The sequence below is a fragment of the Cervus elaphus genome, chromosome 4, assembly GCF_910594005.1.
Source record: "Cervus elaphus chromosome 4, mCerEla1.1, whole genome shotgun sequence".
Taxonomy (NCBI): domain Eukaryota; kingdom Metazoa; phylum Chordata; class Mammalia; order Artiodactyla; family Cervidae; genus Cervus; species Cervus elaphus.
The window spans coordinates 27,522,355-27,543,163 of NC_057818.1; the positions used below are offsets into that span (position 1 = coordinate 27,522,355).

The 20,809-nt window shown below is 36.7% G+C and overlaps 1 protein-coding gene and 1 non-coding gene across 7 annotated transcripts in view; both read right to left on the reverse strand.

Annotated features, from left to right (window-relative positions):
- The window catches only part of CNOT1 (CCR4-NOT transcription complex subunit 1), an 82,668-nt gene that overhangs the window by 25,999 nt on the left and 35,860 nt on the right, over positions 1–20,809 (reverse strand). For 2 of the 6 annotated variants that reach the window (XM_043898628.1, XM_043898625.1), the window contains exons 8-22: positions 20,585–20,753; positions 19,445–19,571; positions 19,192–19,302; positions 16,519–16,689; positions 15,989–16,116; positions 13,516–13,756; positions 11,717–11,836; positions 10,859–10,981; positions 10,536–10,687; positions 5,796–5,946; positions 4,419–4,620; positions 3,307–3,450; positions 2,126–2,250; positions 1,420–1,706; positions 456–534 (exon numbers count right to left, since the gene is read on the reverse strand). In XM_043898628.1, coding sequence (XP_043754563.1) covers positions 456–534; positions 1,420–1,706; positions 2,126–2,250; positions 3,307–3,450; positions 4,419–4,620; positions 5,796–5,946; positions 10,536–10,687; positions 10,859–10,981; positions 11,717–11,836; positions 13,516–13,756; positions 15,989–16,116; positions 16,519–16,689; positions 19,192–19,302; positions 19,445–19,571; positions 20,585–20,753 — 2,330 coding nt within the window. Of the gene's footprint in view, positions 1–455; positions 535–1,419; positions 1,707–2,125; positions 2,251–3,306; positions 3,454–4,418; positions 4,621–5,795; positions 5,947–10,535; positions 10,688–10,858; positions 10,982–11,716; positions 11,837–13,515; positions 13,757–15,988; positions 16,117–16,518; positions 16,690–19,191; positions 19,303–19,444; positions 19,572–20,584; positions 20,754–20,809 lie in introns of all 6 variants that reach the window. The other 4 variants (XM_043898630.1, XM_043898626.1, XM_043898627.1 and 1 more) reach the window with 2 other exon arrangements.
- On the reverse strand, positions 5,372–5,507 carry LOC122692974. Its single transcript, XR_006340781.1, has one exon. It is a non-coding gene; the product is annotated as a small nucleolar RNA SNORA50 (small nucleolar RNA).

Below are 20,809 nucleotides of genomic sequence, written 5' to 3' on the forward strand. Positions count from 1 at the left end.
CCACACAGAGCAGCCCCCCAAAACCAAACCAAAACAAACAAAAAACCCAAACAACAACAACAGAAAAAAATAGCTCTGATTCACATTAACATCTAAATCAGAGGAACAACTTTTTTTTTTTTTGGAACAACTTATTTTTATCAGAGTCCCACTCCAAATTCTTTTTAGACTCAGGCAGGGATTCTTGGTTAATAGTGAAAGATTTCTACTCCTTGATAGAATTATTAGGCTAAACTACTGGCAAAAGCCTTTTATCAAATCAAGCAAAACCACTGCTTACAAAAGATAGTATAAAATTCCTATTTTTTCATGGTTAAGCTACAAAACAAGCAACAAATAATATGTATACCTATGTCAGAACAATCATTAGGCAATCTTAATGCCATTGCCAGTAAATCCAAATTCAAATTAAAACAGATAAACCCTTCAATTACTTAGGTACTGAAGACACTTACCTCCTGTAAATGATGTGGAAATTGCATAAAGTGACTGATCGAAGCCAAGTGCTGACAATACTGGGGATAGTCCTTCAATCTGTCAACAAAAACATTTATTCATTTACCATTTCATGTAAGAACAGAGGCAGTACAATTTCAAATTTTTCAAAAGCTAATCTAGGCCATTTCTCCCATTTCTACCTTTGAGATACCTTATTTGAAGAGAATGTCAAAAGGAAGAACAAAGAAGAGAGGGAAAATACTTGTGAACATCACCCTTTCTGAATCAAAAAAACCTTTTTTTAAAAGGTTTTGTTTTACTTAAGATTACAATGAGCCATTAAAACTACTATCTTTCCAGTTAGCTAAATCCCAAATGTTCATCAACAGGTGAAGACAAAAACAGTTTGCTGATGAACCCATACAACAGAATACTATTCTGCAATAAAAAGAAACTGAAACATGCAGTAACATGGATAAATCTTGGAAGCATCATGCTCAGCTTAAGAAGTCAGACTCATACACACTGTATAGGGCTCCCTTTAAATAATACTCTGGAAAAAAGAGACAAATCCAATCAGTGATTGCCAGAGGTTAGATGTGTGGAAAGTTAACTACAAAGGGGAAGTAAGCGAACTTCTTGAGGGTGACAAAAATATTCAGTATTTTGATTGTGGTGGTAGTGGTAACACAACTGTTTGAATTTCAAAGACCTATTAACCTAAAATACTGACTTTCACATATTATAAAGTATAGTTCAGTAAACAAACCAAAAAAAAAAAGAAAAAAACCTGCTATTTTCTACTTCTCCAACCACTTATTTGGTAAATATAACAAACTGTTTTCACTTCTTCCTTTTACTTCATATAGTCATTAAGGTTAGTTAATAACATATAAAGCATAGAAGAATTAGCTGAAAAGTAAGCTACTGTTTCTTCTTTCATTAAAAGAGAGAACCTTCACAGAAAACCTATCCACTCACCTATTTTTAAATCTATCTAGTGCAGCAATCCCAAAATAATACATTTTGGATCCAAAAGGCTTGCGTAAGGCTTCAAGAACGTATCGCAGGGCCAAACCTAGTGCCATGTAAGTGACCAGTCCTTTTTCGATTATTCCCCCAAACAGGCAGGCTGTTATATGTAACTCTTTATCAGGGTATTGGGGGAAGAACCGATATTCTTCGAACAAGTTCCTTAGCATACAGTTAAATACTTCTCGTTCCCTCTTTATGGTAGAATCTTTAAATCTCTGTAGCATTTCTAATACCTGGAAAAAGCAAGACAAAAATGATACACACATAAAGGAAACCGTTACTAAGATAGTGAAGTGAAAGTTGCTCAGTCATGTCCAACTCTTTGTGACCCCATGGACTATACAGTCCATGGAATTCTCTAGGCCAGAATACTGGAGTGGGTAAGCCTTTCCCTTCTCCAGGGGATCTTTCCCACCCAGGGAGCAAACCGGGGTCTCCTGCACTGCAGGTGGATTCTTTACCAGCTGAGCTACCAGGGAATGCACTCCTCAAATATTCTCAATTGTTAAGTAGAGTATTTAACAATAAACTGAGCTTGAGATAAATATTAAAGAGACATATCAAAACACTCGATGTTATATATCACTTTGAAAGAGGCATTTATTTAAGATTTACCTAAACCATAAAGAATTAGATCATTCTGGACACTCACCTCATCAACAGACATGGTTGGATGTGGTGGGTGATTATATATTCTCTGGAAATAGCTGTTTGCTTCATCATCTATCTCTTTACTAAAGTGCTGATTTGCCTCTGGCCACACCTGAGACAAGTCCGCTGTTAAAAACAGAAAAGTAAACAGTGGGCATTTAGGCTCCTCCTTTACTCCCCCACATTAAGCACACAGAGCCAGAAAGACCAATATAGTTTGAATTTTAAGAGGAAGAAAAAAACACTAAAATGAAGTGTTAAGGGGGTCAAGTTTCAATATTCAACTGCTCCAAGGACACAAGAGATTTTAACAAAACTGCCCTACAACCACAGTTCTATCTCAGTACTTTATATAAGGACTTTTCACACCATGAAAGTTCACTAGGTTCAAATTTATAATGCACTTACCCTCAATACAACCTCATTCCAGGTTACTTTATCACCTCTTACTTGTAAGAATTAGCAATGCATATGCATGACACATTGATAGAAACACAAAGCATGCTACAGAACATAACATTCAGACAAGCCTTTCACACTAACATTTTCAAATCAGTTTGTATACTTTCAAACCTTGAATAATGAATATTTAGTCCCAATGACAAGGATATTTAAAAGTCAATGATATATATGTATTTACAAAGAAGACTCCTCTGACTTTTAAATAGCTTACTAAAGGAGATTCAAAGTTTAAAATTTGATTTTTGTAACATATATGGCAATAATTATGTGTACTTATATATCATAAAGCTGTAACATTAAAATATAGTTATTTACTTCATAAACTGGCAAAACTGAAACAGAAATCTGAGATTTTCCTGGCTGCTCCTGATTTGTTTAAAAAACAAAAAAGGTTTACATACATAGATTTAAACTACTCTATCTTTTTTACTTTGCTCCTTACTCTTAGGATAACACCTTGAAGAATGCTACCTCTTAACTGCCACCTTCTTCTGACAATCCAGGATCAAAGGCAGAATAATACCTCAAATTTTTGTTTTAAAAATTTAAATTCATGATACTCCCACCGATCTAGGAGGCATATCAACATAATGGCTTTATAACAACATATTAAGACAAAGTCGAAGTTTTTGTCCATCTATCTCTGGGGACAACAAATGGACATGTAAGTTACATATGTATCAGTCACACTTCACAATCACAGACAACACTACCACTTACAAGGTTTCATCTTACTCTGCTGGAATGTAGGCTGGTTCAGTCCAGAGGTGCCCAGCTTCCTCTGTACAAAAGGATCGCTATTCACTGCAGGGAGTCCAAGAGCCCCAGTTCCTATACCAGTCAGGCTGCCTGTGCCAAGACCACCTACTAGAAAGAACGAAGGCAGCCAAAAGTCTTATCATTACTCATCTTCTTCACTTTATAAAAGACACAAGTTCTTAATTAAAAAGTCATGGTCTTTTGTTAACTCAGTTGCAACTAGGTTACAGAGTTATTACACCGCAGGGAGTCCAAGAGCCCCAGTTTCTATACCAGCCAGGCTGCCAGGGGATCTTCCCAACCCAGGGATCAAACCCAGGTCTCCCGCATTGCAGGCGGGTTCTTTACCAGCTGAGCCACAAGAGAAGCCCAAGAATATTGGAGTGGGTAGCCCAACCCTTTTCCAGTGGATCTTCCTGAGCCAGGAATCGAACTGGGGTCTCCTGCACTGCAGGCGGATTCTTTACCAATTGAGCGATCAGGGAAGCCCAAGTTATTAAAACATTTCACTAATTAGGTTTTAGTACTCTAAACTTATACTCTGGCAATAAAAGGTGCAAACAGCTTAGGAGAAACATGTGGGTACTATGGGGGAAAATGTAAACTTTACTTGCACGGTAAGTTAAAAGCCAAAATACGTGGGAAAGTTCTACTGATTTCCTAACATTTTCAAGGTAGGTGCAAAAAGGCAGGACATATACCTGAATCTGATGCATGAAACATTTTACCTTTATTATACGAACGTTGGGTAATTTATAAAGCTATGAGTTTTGATCTAAGCCTAAGTTCTTTAGAACGTGATTAACAAAGTTGTTACTGCTTACAGTATCATGTGGTAATAGAATCCTTACTGAGTAACTCAAGTAAAAAATGTGTAAGTATAAAAATATCCTCATTACAATTTGACTAAATTAATGTAATGTTTTTCTCTTCCCAGCTATGGATGTGAAAATAACTTTCACAATTTAGTTTAAGCACTTTTCTGTTATCACAGTGACTCAGAACACTTTATATACACTAAGGCACGATGAAGCTTACAAATAGTCTGTACCCCTACCCACCACTCCTCTTACCTGGGAGCTGTGATGAAAGTCCTCCAATACCACTGAATGCAGTTGTCTGATTTGGGGTTGAAAGGGGTGGAAATGCTTTTGCTGGTGACTGTGGGGTACTGAATGCAGAACCCAAATTTGGAGGAAAGCCCTGCATACTCTGGGTGTGAGGGGCAGCTGAACCACCTATACTAAGAGATGCCATTCCAGCAAGAGGGTCAATCTAAAGAAAAACATTATAAAAACGTATTAAACACACTTCAAGCAAAGGCAGATAATGACACAGGTAAAGCAATCTTTAGCAATAGCTCTTCAAATGCTTAATAAACTGCAAAACATGATGATGCTTAACCCCCAAAATCAAGTGCACCAGTCATTTTTCTTAATGTATCACAACTATATCACAGAATCTGTGATACAGTGGTTTAAAGAGCCCCTGACAAAGAACCAGAGCCACAATATAAGGGCTATAAAACTTCAAGAATAACATTTCAGATGAAGTTCTTTGAGGCTGTACTACTAAACATTTAGTAGTGACATGGGGCAATCCTTATAATTTCCAATAGGCCCCTTTAATGTAAACAAATTTCAATTAGCTTAACTTTTAATACAATAAAAGCATTAGAAATTAGAAATCTAGTCAAAACAAATCTTGTCAAACTTTGAGAATCTTGGGGTTAGAGGAGATCAGCTCTAATTTAAAAAAACAAAAAACAAGGTATACTATTCATACCAAAAGATTTTATAAAATATCTAATAACTGCACTTCCAAGCTTCTTAGTTTGTGACATTTCAGACTTCTGTGACTATAGAAAATAATATATGATATGCCTTTTATAAAGTGGTCACTGAAGTGGTTCCCTAAATGCTCTTTCTTAAAATAAACCCCAATCTGCCATTCAATGCAGCTGAAAATAGAAGCGGAATATGTTGCTCCCAGAGAGAAGGGGGTGGTTGGTGTCAGGGAGTAACTTAAATGTACCTTGTTTTTAAAAGAGCAGTTCAGTTGAGAGCTGAAGAGCCCCAGTTATAACAAGTCCTTATGCTCTAGCACTGTTGCTTGGCCCGTGAAGCTACAAACAAGACACATCAGGTTCAAAGGCAGTGCTTATTTCTCAAGTCTGTTATTCTTATTTTAAAAAGAAGCCCTTACCATATACCTGTCTAAGCTGTTTTGTATCTTTCCTCTCATAGTCTGTTTAATGATTCAAATCTATTCTCAACCACAATGCCTATTTACAGATCTCCTTTAAGTGGATACTAGACATGCAGTTATCTAAAATGTAATAAATTCAGACAAAAATCTCCTTTGAGTAGAATATTAATGATGATGTAGAAGTTTATTCTATTTCAAATCTATGAACAAATGGAGATGTATCAAATGTAGTGTTCATTTACCTGAACAGGAGAAATGGCGTCTAAGCTGCTAGCACTAGGAGGGCGTCCTTTTGGCATAACTCCAGGTGGTGGTTGCCTGGCCTTGTTCATAACGTTACTGCAATTGGCCACCATGGTGAGGATGGTTTCTGATAACTCCTGAGAAACACTCCTGAAGAGAAACGAAAAGTGAAAAATATCATTAATTATTCCCTAGAACACCTAAGCAAACAAATCTGGATTTCTAATAAATAGAAAGCTTGCTGGAACCTATGGCTCAATTTCCACCATATCCCATGTCTCTGTATCTGTCATTAATCACCAGGATTTTCTGAGCACTGCCTTTCTTGTGAAAATATTTTTTAACACCTCTGAAATTAACAAGGCTTGGGTATAGTGCTGCCCTTATATTTTGAAATACCACTCTAAAAAACATTCCATATCCTCAACTACTTCATCAAAAATTATGCACAAATGTGGACGTATCAAAGTAAACAGATAAACAATCTTTAGACAAGGTTCTCAGTCAAAAATAAGACATTAATTTAAGTATAGATAAAAATGCCATACACGAATTAGGCAAGCACGTAAAAAACTGACTTCTAAAATGTGAATCAGGCTGTATGTTTGACAGAAAAGTCCGCTTTCCTATCACAGGGTGCTATTGTCTCCTGAAACTGTGGAACCCCTTGCACTCACAAATGCTATGCAAACTTCCTACTGTCTTAGATCTTACCCTCTAAATTCTTAATCATACTTTTGACTCTAAAAAGTAAAAGCAGTCACTCAGACAAGAAAGTTGTTTCTGAGGGGAGGGAGAGGACAGATTAAGATATTAAAAGTACCAAATAAAACTCTACATTAAACAGTTCAGAGAATTCTCTAGAGGACCACTGGTTAAGACTCTGAGCTTCCACTTCAGGGGGTGTAGGTTCAATCTCTGGTTGGGGAACTAACATCCCATATGCCATGAGGCACAACCAAAACAAAAAAATTATCTTTCAGATAAGCACAAAACTATGGGGAAATAGACCAACTGCCTCTGGTTATAATAAATGGAGAACTTGCTATGGAGAAAAATTTTACAGCACCTAACAAAATTGCATATGCCATTTCCCTTTAACCTAACAATTCCACTTCTAATGGGCCCAAATATACACTGGCAAAGATAATGGATGCAAAATGCTATTCATTCCAACATTATTTGTGATATATAGTGAAAACAAACTAAATATTCACAAATAGGTACTAGTTCACTAAGGCACAAAACATCTATTTAGTAGAGTACTACACAGCAAATACGAGGAATAAAGAAACTCTAATTGTTTGGTGTGAACTCTGGGATATATAATCAAATGAAAGAAGCATGGTGCAGAAAGTATGTAATATACTACCACCTTTTCTACAGGTAAAAGGAAAATATATACACTTGTAACCCAGAGATAACCCACAAAATAAACAAAAATGGTGAACTAAAGGCAAAGAAAACTAGAAGATGGAGGCAACAGAGTCTAAACGAAAATTTCACTGAATATACCGTTTTAGAATTTTTGCATTTGAAAAAGGTATCTGTGTTTTACTAATAATAAACACACATACCACACACCAAAAAACACTTTAAAAGGAAAACCGTTTCAAAGATATCTATGCCATGGGTTAATGGCTACAAGCATATCATATTGTATTCAACACAAAATGCCTTCAACTGTAAGCCACACCATTATTTTACACGCTCTACAAAATTAACTGGGTTAATTCTAATTGTAAGAGGTCACCAATGAGATGAATCATCATTTCAGAGATGGTACAATATTAAAACTGTGTATCTTATGATTGATAAAAATGGTTAATTAAAATATTATTCCTTGCTATTTCAGAACTTGTCATAGCCGACAAAATTCCAAACTTAAGAGACCAGAGTACTGAAACGAACTCCCATAAATGCTTCACTCACCAATTAGCTACATTTTGCCCTATTTATTTAATCATTTTTTCTATAATATCCACTTCTCTCCAAAACATTTTAGATTAGATACATCATGTATCTTTTATCCCTAAATACTTTACTACCTGTTTTCTAAGAACAAGGGCATTTTCTTACATAACCTTGTAAAACAACATTTATGAAATCCAATACAAGTTGGGCAAGGATAAAATAAAATAGGTCAGATTCAAATTACATCAATTATTCCCATAATGTCCTCAATGCTGTTTTTTTCCCCTTGGATCAGGATGCATTGCACTGGGTTGTCACATCTATTTTGCTTCTTTAAACTGTCAGAATTCATCAACTTTTATTTCTCTTTCTTAAACTTGATTTTTTTAAAAAAGTAGAAGCCAGTTTTTTGTTTTTATACAACGTCCCTTGATTTGTGTTTGTCTGCTACTTTGTATTTTACATGCACTGACCGAGAGATTACCACATAACTTACACAATGTTCTACTCAATGCCTTTATCATGAGGCATCTGCAGAATGGAGCTGTGACCTCCTGACCAGTAAATTAATGTTGTGAATGTCAGATCCAGAGGTCTCTACTGAAATAATGCTACTATTCCCCTTTGAGAATCACACAGGTATTCATTTTACTATGCTTCAGAAATTACAAAAAAGAATATATAGGACAGAACAAAAGTGAGGATGGTGGAGTAAAGACCTCTAAATATTCTCTCCTCCATAAAACCAACTAGAACACTAGCCAAAAAAAGGTAGGAGTTGATTTTTTCAGAACTCTGGAAATGAACCAAAAGGCTTTACAACAGTCAAGGGAGGGAATTCCCTGTCAGTCCAGGGGCTAAGACTTCTTGCTTTCATTTCACTGCTGGAGCCAGGGATCAACCCCAGGCAGAGCAGCACAGAGTGGCCAAGAAGAAAAACACATGAGGGGAATTTTTCTTCCAGAAAGATGATTACTTCTTGGTAACAACAGCAAGCTTTATGACATCTTAATTTGCTCCCTCAGAATTAAAACACACAATCACAGTGAAAACTAGCAGGCAACCTGACAACCACCAGATCAAGAGGGCTCAGAATTGGGCTGAAACATCTTCAAAGTTCATTCTCAGAGAAATAATCATCATTTCACCTATCTGAGGATTCCCTGTGAGACCACAATGGCCGGGTTGTCTATACTGGACCTAAGAGCTGACCCAGGACAAACAGACATGGGTTTCCCCATGGGTATCTGCAGAAAAAATTTTAAAGGTCATTGTTTTAACTTCCTGAATGCCTAAGGTAGAAGATAACAGTCTGACCAAACTACAGGTTAACCAAAAGTTTAAAAGGAAAACTTCAGATGATTTCCATGGGTGGAAATCTGAAAAGCTTTCACATTTCCCCAGGAATCTAGAAGGCATGAGGTGTGTGCAGGGTTGTGCTAGCATCTAAAGTGTGCCGTTGCCTTGAAAGACCTAAGAAAGCCAAAGTTCTTAGGTTCAAGCCCAAGTTCACCTCAAGCCAACCTTCAGGTTCTGACTAAGAAGCAAGTGAATACCCAAGTGGACTTGTCAAGGGGCCAACTTAGGGTTAAAGATGTACCTGGACACAGCACACAGAATCACAGGGTAAAGAATTGCTTACTGATTCCAGAGTTTAGTTTAACAAAACCTCCAATCTTAGCTAACCACAAAGCTTACCCAGAGATATCAGTGACCAAAGAGGACAAAGAATACAGATACTACTGATTTTGTTCAGAAAAAAGCATTAACAAAACAAAAAACCCTTGAGTGGGTAAAATGTGATTTCAAGAATTGCCATATTAAACTTTCCAGCTTTCAACCACAAATAAGACATGCAACACACACACATTTAACCAAAGTAGAAACAGAAGATAAGGAAACTCCCTTCAATGTGAAACGTAACTATAAACCCATAACTAACATTATAGCTAATGGTCAAACACTGGGTACTTTCCTCCTGAATCAGGAACAAGGTAAGGTTGTCTGTTCTCACCACGTCTATTCAACTTTAGACTGGAGCAAGAACAATTAGACCAAAAAAAAAAAAAAAAAAAAAACCACCACCAACAAAACAAAACACCTCTCTATTCAGATACCATGACTTGTATCAAATACCCAGCAAAAAGCATGACTAAAGCAATGCAAACATCACTGAAAGAAATTAGAGAAAGATAAAAGAAATGGGAAGATATCCTAGATTTGTTAACTGGAAGACTTAATACTATTAAAATGGCACTATCCCCTGAGGTGATCTAAAGGTTCAACATAATCCTTATCAAAATCCCACTGGGCTCTGTAACTTCTCTGCAGAAATGGACAAGCTGACCCCAGAATTCTTATGAAAATTAAGGAACCCAGAATGACCAAAACAGTTTTGGAGAAGTAGAAAGCAAAGCTGCAGAACTCATACTTCAATTTAAAAATTTACTTAAAAGTGAAAGTTATCAAGACAATGTGGTACTGGCATAAGGACAGGCATATAGATCAATGGAAGAGAACTAAGAGCCCAGAATAAACTCATATTATGTGCAGCTGATTTTTCAGAAGATCGTTCCAAAGGGAAAGACCAGTCTCTTCAACAAACAAATGACTATTCACATGTAAAACTACGCATTTGGGACCCTATCTCGCACCACACATTAAAAAATTAACTCAAACAGATCTCATATTTAAGTAGTATAGTACTTTGGACTTAAAACCCACTGGATTACCTTAAATGCTGTCATTTTTAATTATTCAAACCCTCTTCCTCAAATCAACAATTATCCACACAATCCAGTTCCAGTATTAAATACTCTTCTTACCCTGCACAAGCTTGTAAACAGGCCAACATTGTTGCCAGGGTTTCTGGAGGAAGTTGAGCACTTTTGGGCTGATCTTTCTCTGGGGCGAGTCCACCCAAAATAGAAGGACACCGTCTCTTTAAAAAAGTCATACAAGCCTGGATAAAAGGCTCCTGAAAAAGAGAAAGTCTTTCAGTGTATTTGAAACTCATCATTAATTGATTTCAGACTAAGCATTACAACTCAACTCCAGAATATAGTAATAATATTTTCATTGCCATTTTCTTCAGTTATCCTGACCATCAAAACTTAAAAGCAGTAATAAATGGACAAATCCCACTTACTCCATGCTCTCGAATTTTATCTGTGAGCCACTTGTCAAGTTTGAGGTATTCACGACGTGAAGCAAGTGCAGCAAGGTCAATAACAAAGGCAAATGGAGTACCATTTAGCAGCATTGACAAAGCCTAAAGAAAAAGAATATTAGAAACTGCGAGTCAAGCAATTGAGTGACTTTTCTGTCCTATTTTCTGTTTCCAGTTTTTATTTTCACAAACAAGTGTAAATAAAACATTGCTAATATTTTCTTAATCATAATTTTTTAGACAGCTTGGTGTGTATCAATGGTAATACTTGTCCCTAACTATACGATCACATTTCAAAGACAAACACATGACTTTACCTTCACAATAAACTTTACCCTGTGTTTTTTCAAATAAACCTAAAGCAAAGCAAAACACAAAGCATGAAAAATTATCTTTATCCATTAAAAAAAAAAAAAATCTAAACTCAGGCTTCCTCTAACCTAAGTACAACTACAACACCAGTACTATCAAATCAAATAAAAAACATTAAGAATCAGACTATTTGTCAGAAGAATCTGTTAATGCTAATGAAATCTGTAAAAGAGTCGACAGCCAACCAGTGTCTCCAAAAATTGTATCTCACAGATTACATCTAAGATGTCAATATCATTTGCTTTAGAACAGCTCTTTAAATGTCATAGAAGACCAAACCAAACTCAGTGAAATGTAAATGAAAACATTTTTACACTTCTAAAGAACCACTCTTCTTCCAACCTCTTTCTACCTTTAAGGAAAAACTCTAAATCTCATCCATTCTAGCTTAGAGTTACATGTGACTTATTCCTAAGACACTTGGAACTTTTGCCATCAATAGTTACTCTGTCCCTCCAAGCTCACCTTCAAGTCCTGGGCCACATCAAGTATTCGAGACAATTTGGCCTGGTCATACTGCTCCCCTCGCATGTACCATTCTGCCATTGCATGCATGATAAGTTGGCGGATTGAGGGAGACTGTCCCTAAGAAAAGAAAAAAGGGAGTTAAATAGCAATACTACTACTAACCATTTTGATACGCTGTTGCAACTGCTATTACAAACACTGATTTCACCTGTACTCATGTAAAATTGAGCTGTATCAGTGCAGATGATAAAGCATGGATTACAATGACTTGTGTGTTGGGGTGGGAGGGGTGTTATTTCCACATCTTCCAAAAGATGCCTACCCCTAAACCCTTAAGTCATATACTCACTACAACAAATCTGTCCTATAAAACATTTTCAAAGACAAAATATGATGTGAATGTGAGGGTGCATCAAGTTTATATGACCCCTTAAATTCAATTATATATTACTGGCCTATAAAAACAAAACAGTTTCAGATAATCATCTTTCATGTTGCACAGGGCCATATTTTTTCAGTATTTCTGGGACTAGAGTTTGTACATTCTAAATTTAGCTATTTTCACAAACAATAATGCTCATTGTCTATAATTATTAAAAAAAATTTTTTTTAAGCAGAAAACAGCCTGTCTTTGCAGTTGAATGGTAATTTAGCTAATGTCTCCCAGAAGAGCAACAGCAATTACTACTACTATCTAAACCACTTTCCAGTAACTGTCTCAGAGCGACAGAGAGTCCAAGTGAGACAACTATCTAATCAGGAGCGGTGATGCATGTCCCTTCACTGTGCCCTCTCTCACAGATATGCTGAGAAAGGTCTAAGAATGTCTTTGCTGCAAACTTCTGGTTAAATGTTTGATAAACACTTTGTAAACTTTTATCTATCATGTGATTTCAGTCTCCGGCAATGCAGTTGGCCTGAGGAAAGGAATGGAACCAAGGCTAATGTTTTTCAAGTTTTATCTGGTTTGTAACAAACAATAGCAGGAATATCTTAAAGAGGGGCACGTGGTATAAAGGGGAAAACAACTGCTTTTTCTTAAAGCTTCTACATATATCTGCATTTAAAATGCAGGCTACTGGGGAGGAGGGGAAGATCAATGGACAAAAAAGTATTTATTTGTCAAATACATCCTACAAAATTGTGTTTGTGGGGGGGTGCCTCAAGGGCTTGAAAACTCAGCAGGAACCAAAATAAAATTTCAATGTTGGATTTAAATTTAAAGTAAAATTACGTCAATTCAATTGATCTGTGATCTTCTCTCATTTGCTGTTAAGAAGTAAAACGAGAACCTTCTGTTTCTATGAAGCTCTGTACTGGTTTCTTAGTGATACAGTTTTCATAACACTGAATTTTTTTTTAATTGTCTTGCCTCCTTGCTCTTTCACGTTTTATACTTAATACCTACATGATGCTAAAAGATAAAATAAATTTTATGGAAGTGTGCCTTTCTCAGAGTGTCAGGATTCCAAGGATGACAATTTCTCTAGTTGAACAACATCAAAAAAATGTCTACTACGCAGAAACAGAATCACAGATGTAGGAAACTAACACAGTTACGGGGGGGTGGGGATTGGGAATGACACATACACACACTATGTACAAAACAGGTAACAGTAAGAAACTACTGTGCAGCACAGGAAGCTCTCTCAATCCTCTGTAATGGCATGTGTGGGAACAGAATCTAAGAGTGAATAAGTGTGCACGCATAACACTCACTGTGCTGTACGCCCGAAACACAGATCAACGAAACCTTTAATGCTGACGATTAAGACAAAGGAGTGGCCGTGTCTCACCTGCCCGTGCCACGCGTAGTGCAAGATGATAGCCGAGTTGGGGTGGTTCCCCAGGAAAATGGGCATCAGAGTGGAGATGAGCTCGTGGCGCAAGGTGTGCCAGGAGGTGTTGATCTGCAGCAGGGCCAGCACCAGCATGTCCGGACAGTGCTTGATGGGGAAGCTGAAGAGCTGCTTGACCTGCTCGTACTGCCCCACCTCTGCGAGCCGGAGCAGAGACTCAATCAAATCCAGGCTCTTCCTAACAAGAATGGAAAGAAGACAATCTGTCAGTGAAAATCGAAGGACACAAAACCATTTTCCAAATAAATGATACCAGCTATCAAGACAAAACCAAGTTGCTCTCATCTTTTAGTATTTGAAAAATATTTAAATTGGTGCCGATTCATCTCAAATATGTAATGCTGGCATGCTTTCAAACTAACTTTAAAAGCCGTCCAAATTAACAAAACAAGTGATGAAGGAGAGTAGATGTGCCTGACCATTTGCATAACCATGGACCTCCTCACCATGAAAAACTTGTGATTAGAGTGAAAAATAAAAACATTAGAGTTTAGAAAGTCAAAAATTCAATAAAACATAAACACAAGAAACATTCTACAGAAAAATACAGCCTGACTCACACTACACTGCAAATCAACTATATTTCAATTTAAAAAGAAAGCCCAGTCAGAACACTTAGTTTGGTAACACAGTTTTAACTTACGTGCCCCCTGATGTCATACAAGTTCAAAAGTAAACAATACCTCCTATGAATTATTCTTGCCCTAAGAAACTAAATGTGGTTGGCTTCAGTCAAGCCTCAAATCAAACCTAATCCTAGTTCATAAAAACTATGGGATAGAGATCAAATTAAACACCATGAGGAAATAGATACCCTATACCACAGGGAAGACTATAGGATGCTATTTTTCCATTAAATCAATGGTCAAGAATTATATTAAAAAAAAAAAAGAAGGAAGAAGACTTACAGAATGAAAAAAACTACGTATGTAGACCTTGTTTGGACTCGCAATCATACAAACTGTTACAAACCATTTCTGAGACAATTAGGGAAACCTGAATATACAGCTGTATTAAGGAGTCATTAAGTGTATGACATTTCAGTTTTTTTGTTTTTTTTTTTTTTTATTTTTTTTGGACATTTCAGTTTTATAAATTGGAAAGAGGTCTTTATCTGTTAAAATGAAGAAACACTGCCGTACACATTAGTCTTAACAGGAGGGGAAAAAAAAAATCAACCAACCCAGCAGATCCAATGTTAGCTACCACCTGAACATCTGGGGAAAGGATACACTGTAGAACAGACCACTGCTTGGGTCAATCTTTCAGAACAGGGATCAGCAAACAACATTTACAGGCCCAATCTCACACTGCCTAATTTTTGTAAATACTGTTTTGCTGGAATAGAGTCACACCCACATTGATACTGTGCTACAATTTGAGAGTTAAGTAGTTGCACAGAGACCATCTGGCCTGCAAAGCCAGATGTTAAACCCTTTACAGGGAAAATCTACCATCCTTTGTTTTGTAAGATGGTGTCAATAGGGCTCTGTGCATGCGTGCATGCTAAGTCGCTTCAGCTGTCTCTGACTCTGTGTGACCCTATGGACTGTAGCCTGCCAGGGTCCTCTGTCCATGGGGATTCTCCAGGCAAGAATACTGGAGTGAACTGCCATTTCCTACTCCAGGGGATCTTCCCAACCCAGGGATTGAACCCGCCCGCATCTCTTAAGTCTCCTGCATTCTCAGGAGGGTTCTTTACTACTAGTGCCACCTGGGAAGCCCAACACAACAGGGCTTTATACTGTCCTAAAATCAACAGCCACAACACATCCTCCCCCCCTACCCTCAAACACTATCTATTCATGTTGGAAAAGTGTCCCAGTAGAGTATGGTTGGAAAAAATGGAAGAAACATTATAAAGTAGATGTCTTTGAGAACCAAAACAGCCCATGCCCACTCCCTATAGCCATGAGTGTATTGTAACAGTAATGCACATCCATCCCTCAGAGAGGAATGACTTAAGTTTCAGGAGAAACCAACTCAGCCAGTCAGATTCTCCCTCAGAAATTTGGAACTGAAATTCAGAGAAAATAGATAACTGACTGAAGTTTGAGATTTCATGAGTTGGCCGTTTTGAGCCACTTACAAAAGCAAGCAAGCAAAATCTACAGAGAAAAGAAAGGGATTTAAACCTAACTGAGAAGTGCAAGTCTCCTTCTAACATGTTGATAGTTTGAGAAAATATACAATGTCAGATACTACAAGAAGAAAGATGTATCTAGTGATAAGGGGACTAAATAGAGATTTTCACCCAAGAACACCCTAGTGTATAAAATTTACGGTAAGCAGGCTTGCTAAAAATACTGTTTCGTTTAAACCTTTAACTATGTAGTTGGCTAACTATTAATCTTATATTTCAAAAAAGTAGAAATGACTCTTCAAGAAAAGCTAGATGAAGAGTGTTTACCATGTGGCAATTTCTCGATTGTCATCCTCTGGTGGTGCTTTCAGAATATCAGTGGCAACAGTATGACAGGGATAGTCGGCGAAACAGAAGATCTCTGGATTTATAAGGGAATGCTGAATGAAGGAGAGCTGGAAAAAGAGAACAAAGTCCTTACTACCATAAATGACTGTAGATGTTAAAAAACTGAAACATTTTAACAGGGCTAATTTCAATCTTAAGGTTATCAGAAATTTCCCTTTAAAATCTTAGTTATTTGATCTTTCAAAACCACAGATAATTGAGACAAAATAAGGTGCATGATGACCCTGGAGACAAACATTCTTAAAATACTGGGAAAACAGATTGATTGCTACACTTCAGCTGAGTCTGATATTAAACTATAATAATATTCCTTCAAAATTTACAGAGTCTGCTTTTATGAGCAATGCAAAACAAATTCTACTTTAAAACAGTATTTTAATCAAAGGATAGATGTCACTATGTTAGCCGTTATTTTGTGTCTCTTCTATAGCTAAACACTATTCACCTACCTGGCCTTCTGCATGTTTCCAAGGTCTGTATATGAGATCTACGGGGAACACTTCCATACCCAGACCCCTCTGAATGCCATAGACTACATTATGAAGTCCTTTACTGTCACGAATTTGAAACCCAGGATGGTCCAGTTCATAAGTTACTTCCTTGAAATTCAAACTCGGGTTCTGAAAAAGAAAAGCACTTCAAAGTTTAATGAACAAAAGTGTACATATTTTGACTGCTTTATCCAAAGAGTCACATTAAATCTCAATCAAAATGGTCTAGTTATAGACACAAAATCATCTGAATCTTTCTGGTATTACCAAAGTCTTAGAAGAAGTATTTTCTTTTTAAAAATTGTTTTGTTTTTATTTTGGCTGTGCTGGGTCTTCACTGCACCACATGGGCTTCGCTGCCCCACAGCATAGGGGATCTCAGTTTAGTGACCAGGGATCGAACCTGTATCTCCAGCACCGCAAGGCAGATCTTAACCAGGGGAGTCTCAGAAAAGCAAATTCTTAATATTCAAAATAAACCAGCTCTACTAGTAAGTAACTCCACTCTTTCAGCAAGCAACTCCAACCTTTCAGCTCATGACATACTTCAGAATATATATGAGGACATAATGGGGAAATCTCTCTTCCTCTACTTTAGTACAATGAACACACCCATCCCAATAATGCCTCTTCTTTACAGTAAGAGTTCATTACTTTGGAACAAAATGGCAAAGATAAATCAATTATCCCAAATGTCAATCTTAACAATCTCCCCTAAAAGCATCTCAATGTATGCATCAGGAAAAGTGATCTAAATTCTTTATGTCAAAATGACTAAAAAATTATATTAAAAAATGTTTTATGAAAAGGTATTCATAAAAGCAGTATGAAATTCCTTAAAGAAACACAAAGCACAGGAAACAAGTTTATAGAAGATCATTTACCAAACACACTGCACCAAGCAATAAGAATATTTTGTGCTTGGGACCTCTCTGGTGTCCCAAGTTGGTGTCCCAGTGCTTAAGACTCTGAGCTCCCAAAGCCAGGGGGACAAGTTGGATCCCTGGGTGGGGAACTGAGATCCTACATGCCACATCATGTGGCCAAAAAGAAAAAAAAAAAAAAAAATTTGTGCTTAAAAGAAAAGGGAAAAAAAAAGGATGTGCATACTTCAAAATTAAATCTCCAACCAAAGCATCATGCCCAGTTTAGTTTTGCTTTATAGTGACTTCTCTGAGGACTTTAACACTTGCTTTGTATAAAGTATAAAGAGTAAACCTCAGTTATAAGGCAACAAACAATAGCATTCAGAGGTGAGATTTTTTTTCCTACAATTTGTTTCAAGGACTGAATGTGACAGAACAGAATCATAAATATACTATTAAATAGCATTCCTAGAAAGAGGTTAAGTTTGGGAAGTCCACAGGTGTGCCCCTATGGTTTCCTCCTTCTATCCTGGGTAGTAAAAACAAACAAATTATTAACCCAATCTGTGTCTGAAATTGTCCTCTGCTGTCTACAAAAAAATGTACAGAAACTCATATACATGAGAAGAAAAAGGAAGAGGAAAGTATTACTAACTCAACTATTCAAATCCACACTGAAGGTGTTTAATTTATAGCCTTTGCACTCTGACATCAAATCAACATAGGTTCAGATAACATGGAACACTGTCCTTGTCTACAATTAAAAAAAAAAAAAAGTATTATCAATAAGGCAATCAACTATCAAGATGAAACAGAGGGAAAAGCATGCTTTCCTTTTACAGACAACCACAGGTTAAGAACAAACTAATAACTGGTTACCCATAAGTGATAAAACTGTGATTTTATTTTACTTTGCTTTCATTTCACTTCCCAAGTTTTCTGCCATGATCATGTTATTTTTTTATAGGTTTGAATACCATAAATCCATCTACTATTAAGAAAAATAAAAGGAAAACCCTCTGATGTTAGTAGTAAGGTCATACAGAGAATGGTATTCAGTTATTCAGTTCTGCCTCTAAGTTACATATGTGGAAAACTAAAACTGAAATATAGGATAGACAAATGACCTGACACCTTGCCAAGAATGTTATGTGTGTGTATGTAGTCTTTAGCCTTATATGTAGTTCCTTGACATTTTATGAACAAGACTGGAATAATACATCTTGATCTCGACTCCACATTCCCTTTTAATAACTAGAAGTTTTACCCTTTTATTTAACATTTCAACAATGTAGGAGAGGTACTTTTTATTTGGGAGCCAATTATTTAGTTTATGGATATTCTAGAAGTGGAACTAGTAAGAGAAGTATGGATTTTTATTATCCACCATAAACAAAGTTGGCAGGGTTTTTGTTACACCTTCCAGAAAACATTGAGACTTTCTTTCTCCTCAATAATTCTTCATACAATCATTATTTTTGTAACAAATTCATCCTTCCCCCAAAACCACACACTATCCACCAGCAAATCATCTCATCAGTGCGATTCAGAACTGCATAGCAACAATTCATTATGAACAAAGCTAGAATTTGACTATGTGCTGTTTCCAGTACGTAATTATTTGTTTCATTACATTTAAGCCAATGAAGTCAGAAATTACAAACAGTGCAGCCCTCATTCAGCTAGGCACTTTACTCATTAAAATTTTCATTCTCTGGGCTACACCTTACTAACATCATAAATATACGACATTACATGTACTCACCAGTTCTTTGAGAACATCGATCAAGACTTCTACATTCCATGTGTGTGCCTGTGCTCCATCACTTTTATCTTTTCCATCACTCCAGATTCCACTGCCAGGAGCAGAGATACTCTGTGAGAGTAAAAAAGGAATTAAACAAAGCCAACTACTGCATGTGTTCAGCTCGGGTTGATGGGACAATCATACTGACTTAATAAAATAAAAAGGGCAGGACATTAATTCACTTTGTAAAATAGTTGATTGCCACACTTACCTGTAATGGAATTCCATCTGTTAATCCTGAATGAGTTCGAGCCATCATTCCTAAAACCCTTGCAACCTGGGCAGCTGTGACCTCCCGAACACCAAACTGCATGATTATATTGCGACATTCTTCAATACTGAAACAAAAATTTAACTTCAGAAAAATAGCACCCTCAACACCAAGGTTAAGAAAAACTCATATGAGTTTTTGAGTGAAATCACTAGTTTTACTAACATAGAGTAATACACTTCATTTCTTCTTACTTTCACACAGCAAGTTTGTAAAAACTGCCCAGTTAAGAAAAAAGTTTAAAATACTAATGAAAGAAGGAAATATGAATTAAGAGTAGTATCTTTCAAAAAGAAACAAAATTATCCTTCTCAATCTTTGATATAAATCAAGTTATTCTTTAAAATACTGATATTCAATCAAGGGTTATTCTGATATGTACAAAGCCTTGAATATGTACTTTTTTTCACTTTGCATCAACAGAAGTTTTATGCCAGGCACATACATACACATAAGAAATACACTTTCAAATGTAAGTTGAAATGTCATTTACATGAGTTTTAAAAATATTAAATGTTACACTTAAAGTCAAACTAAAGCACATAAGTGACCTTAATAATATATTCTCAGAAGAAACATTAATAATCCACTGTTTACCAGTCTTAAGTGCTACCATGAGGGTAAGCAATTTCCTGATGCCCCTGGCAGGTGGGGAAAATATGTGAGAGGCAGGGTATGAAAGGCCAGAAAAGGAAGACTGTAAAAATCAAGGTACAGTAAGGAAACTGAGGGTAGGAGCAGGCAGGAGCAAATCGGGCATGCTGGATGGGACACAATCCCATAAACACTTGCTGCAATGCCCTTTCTCTCACAAAAGCTAAAAATGCCTAACATGCCAACTAAGCTAGGAACCCCTGATCCGTAAATGTGAGAAATTAGGGGGGATGGAGAAGTAGAAATTTAGCCACCAAAACGCTAATAGGTGGCAGCAAAACTAATATGTGCAAGATTGAATTTAGAAGCAAAATTCTTGAGAGGCAAAGATAACACATCAAGGAAATCATCAGGAACTTGCTTTAAAAAATGACACTGGACTTGTTGTTAAGAGTAAACAAAGGTTTAAAATGCCTTACTACCAACCTTGCACAAAAGCCATAGCCCACTTCTTGCATAAAATCAGCCAAAGAGCTCTCCATCATGGTTTTAGCTACCCCTCCAGAATCAGGCAGGATTCTGTCCATTAGAATGTCCCGTTTTTCAGGGTATAAAAGTGGTGCAAGCACCACGGGACAGCGTTCCTGGGGAAAATCTGAAAAAGGAAGAAGATAATTATAACTGCTCTATTGATTAAAAACGAACTGTCCT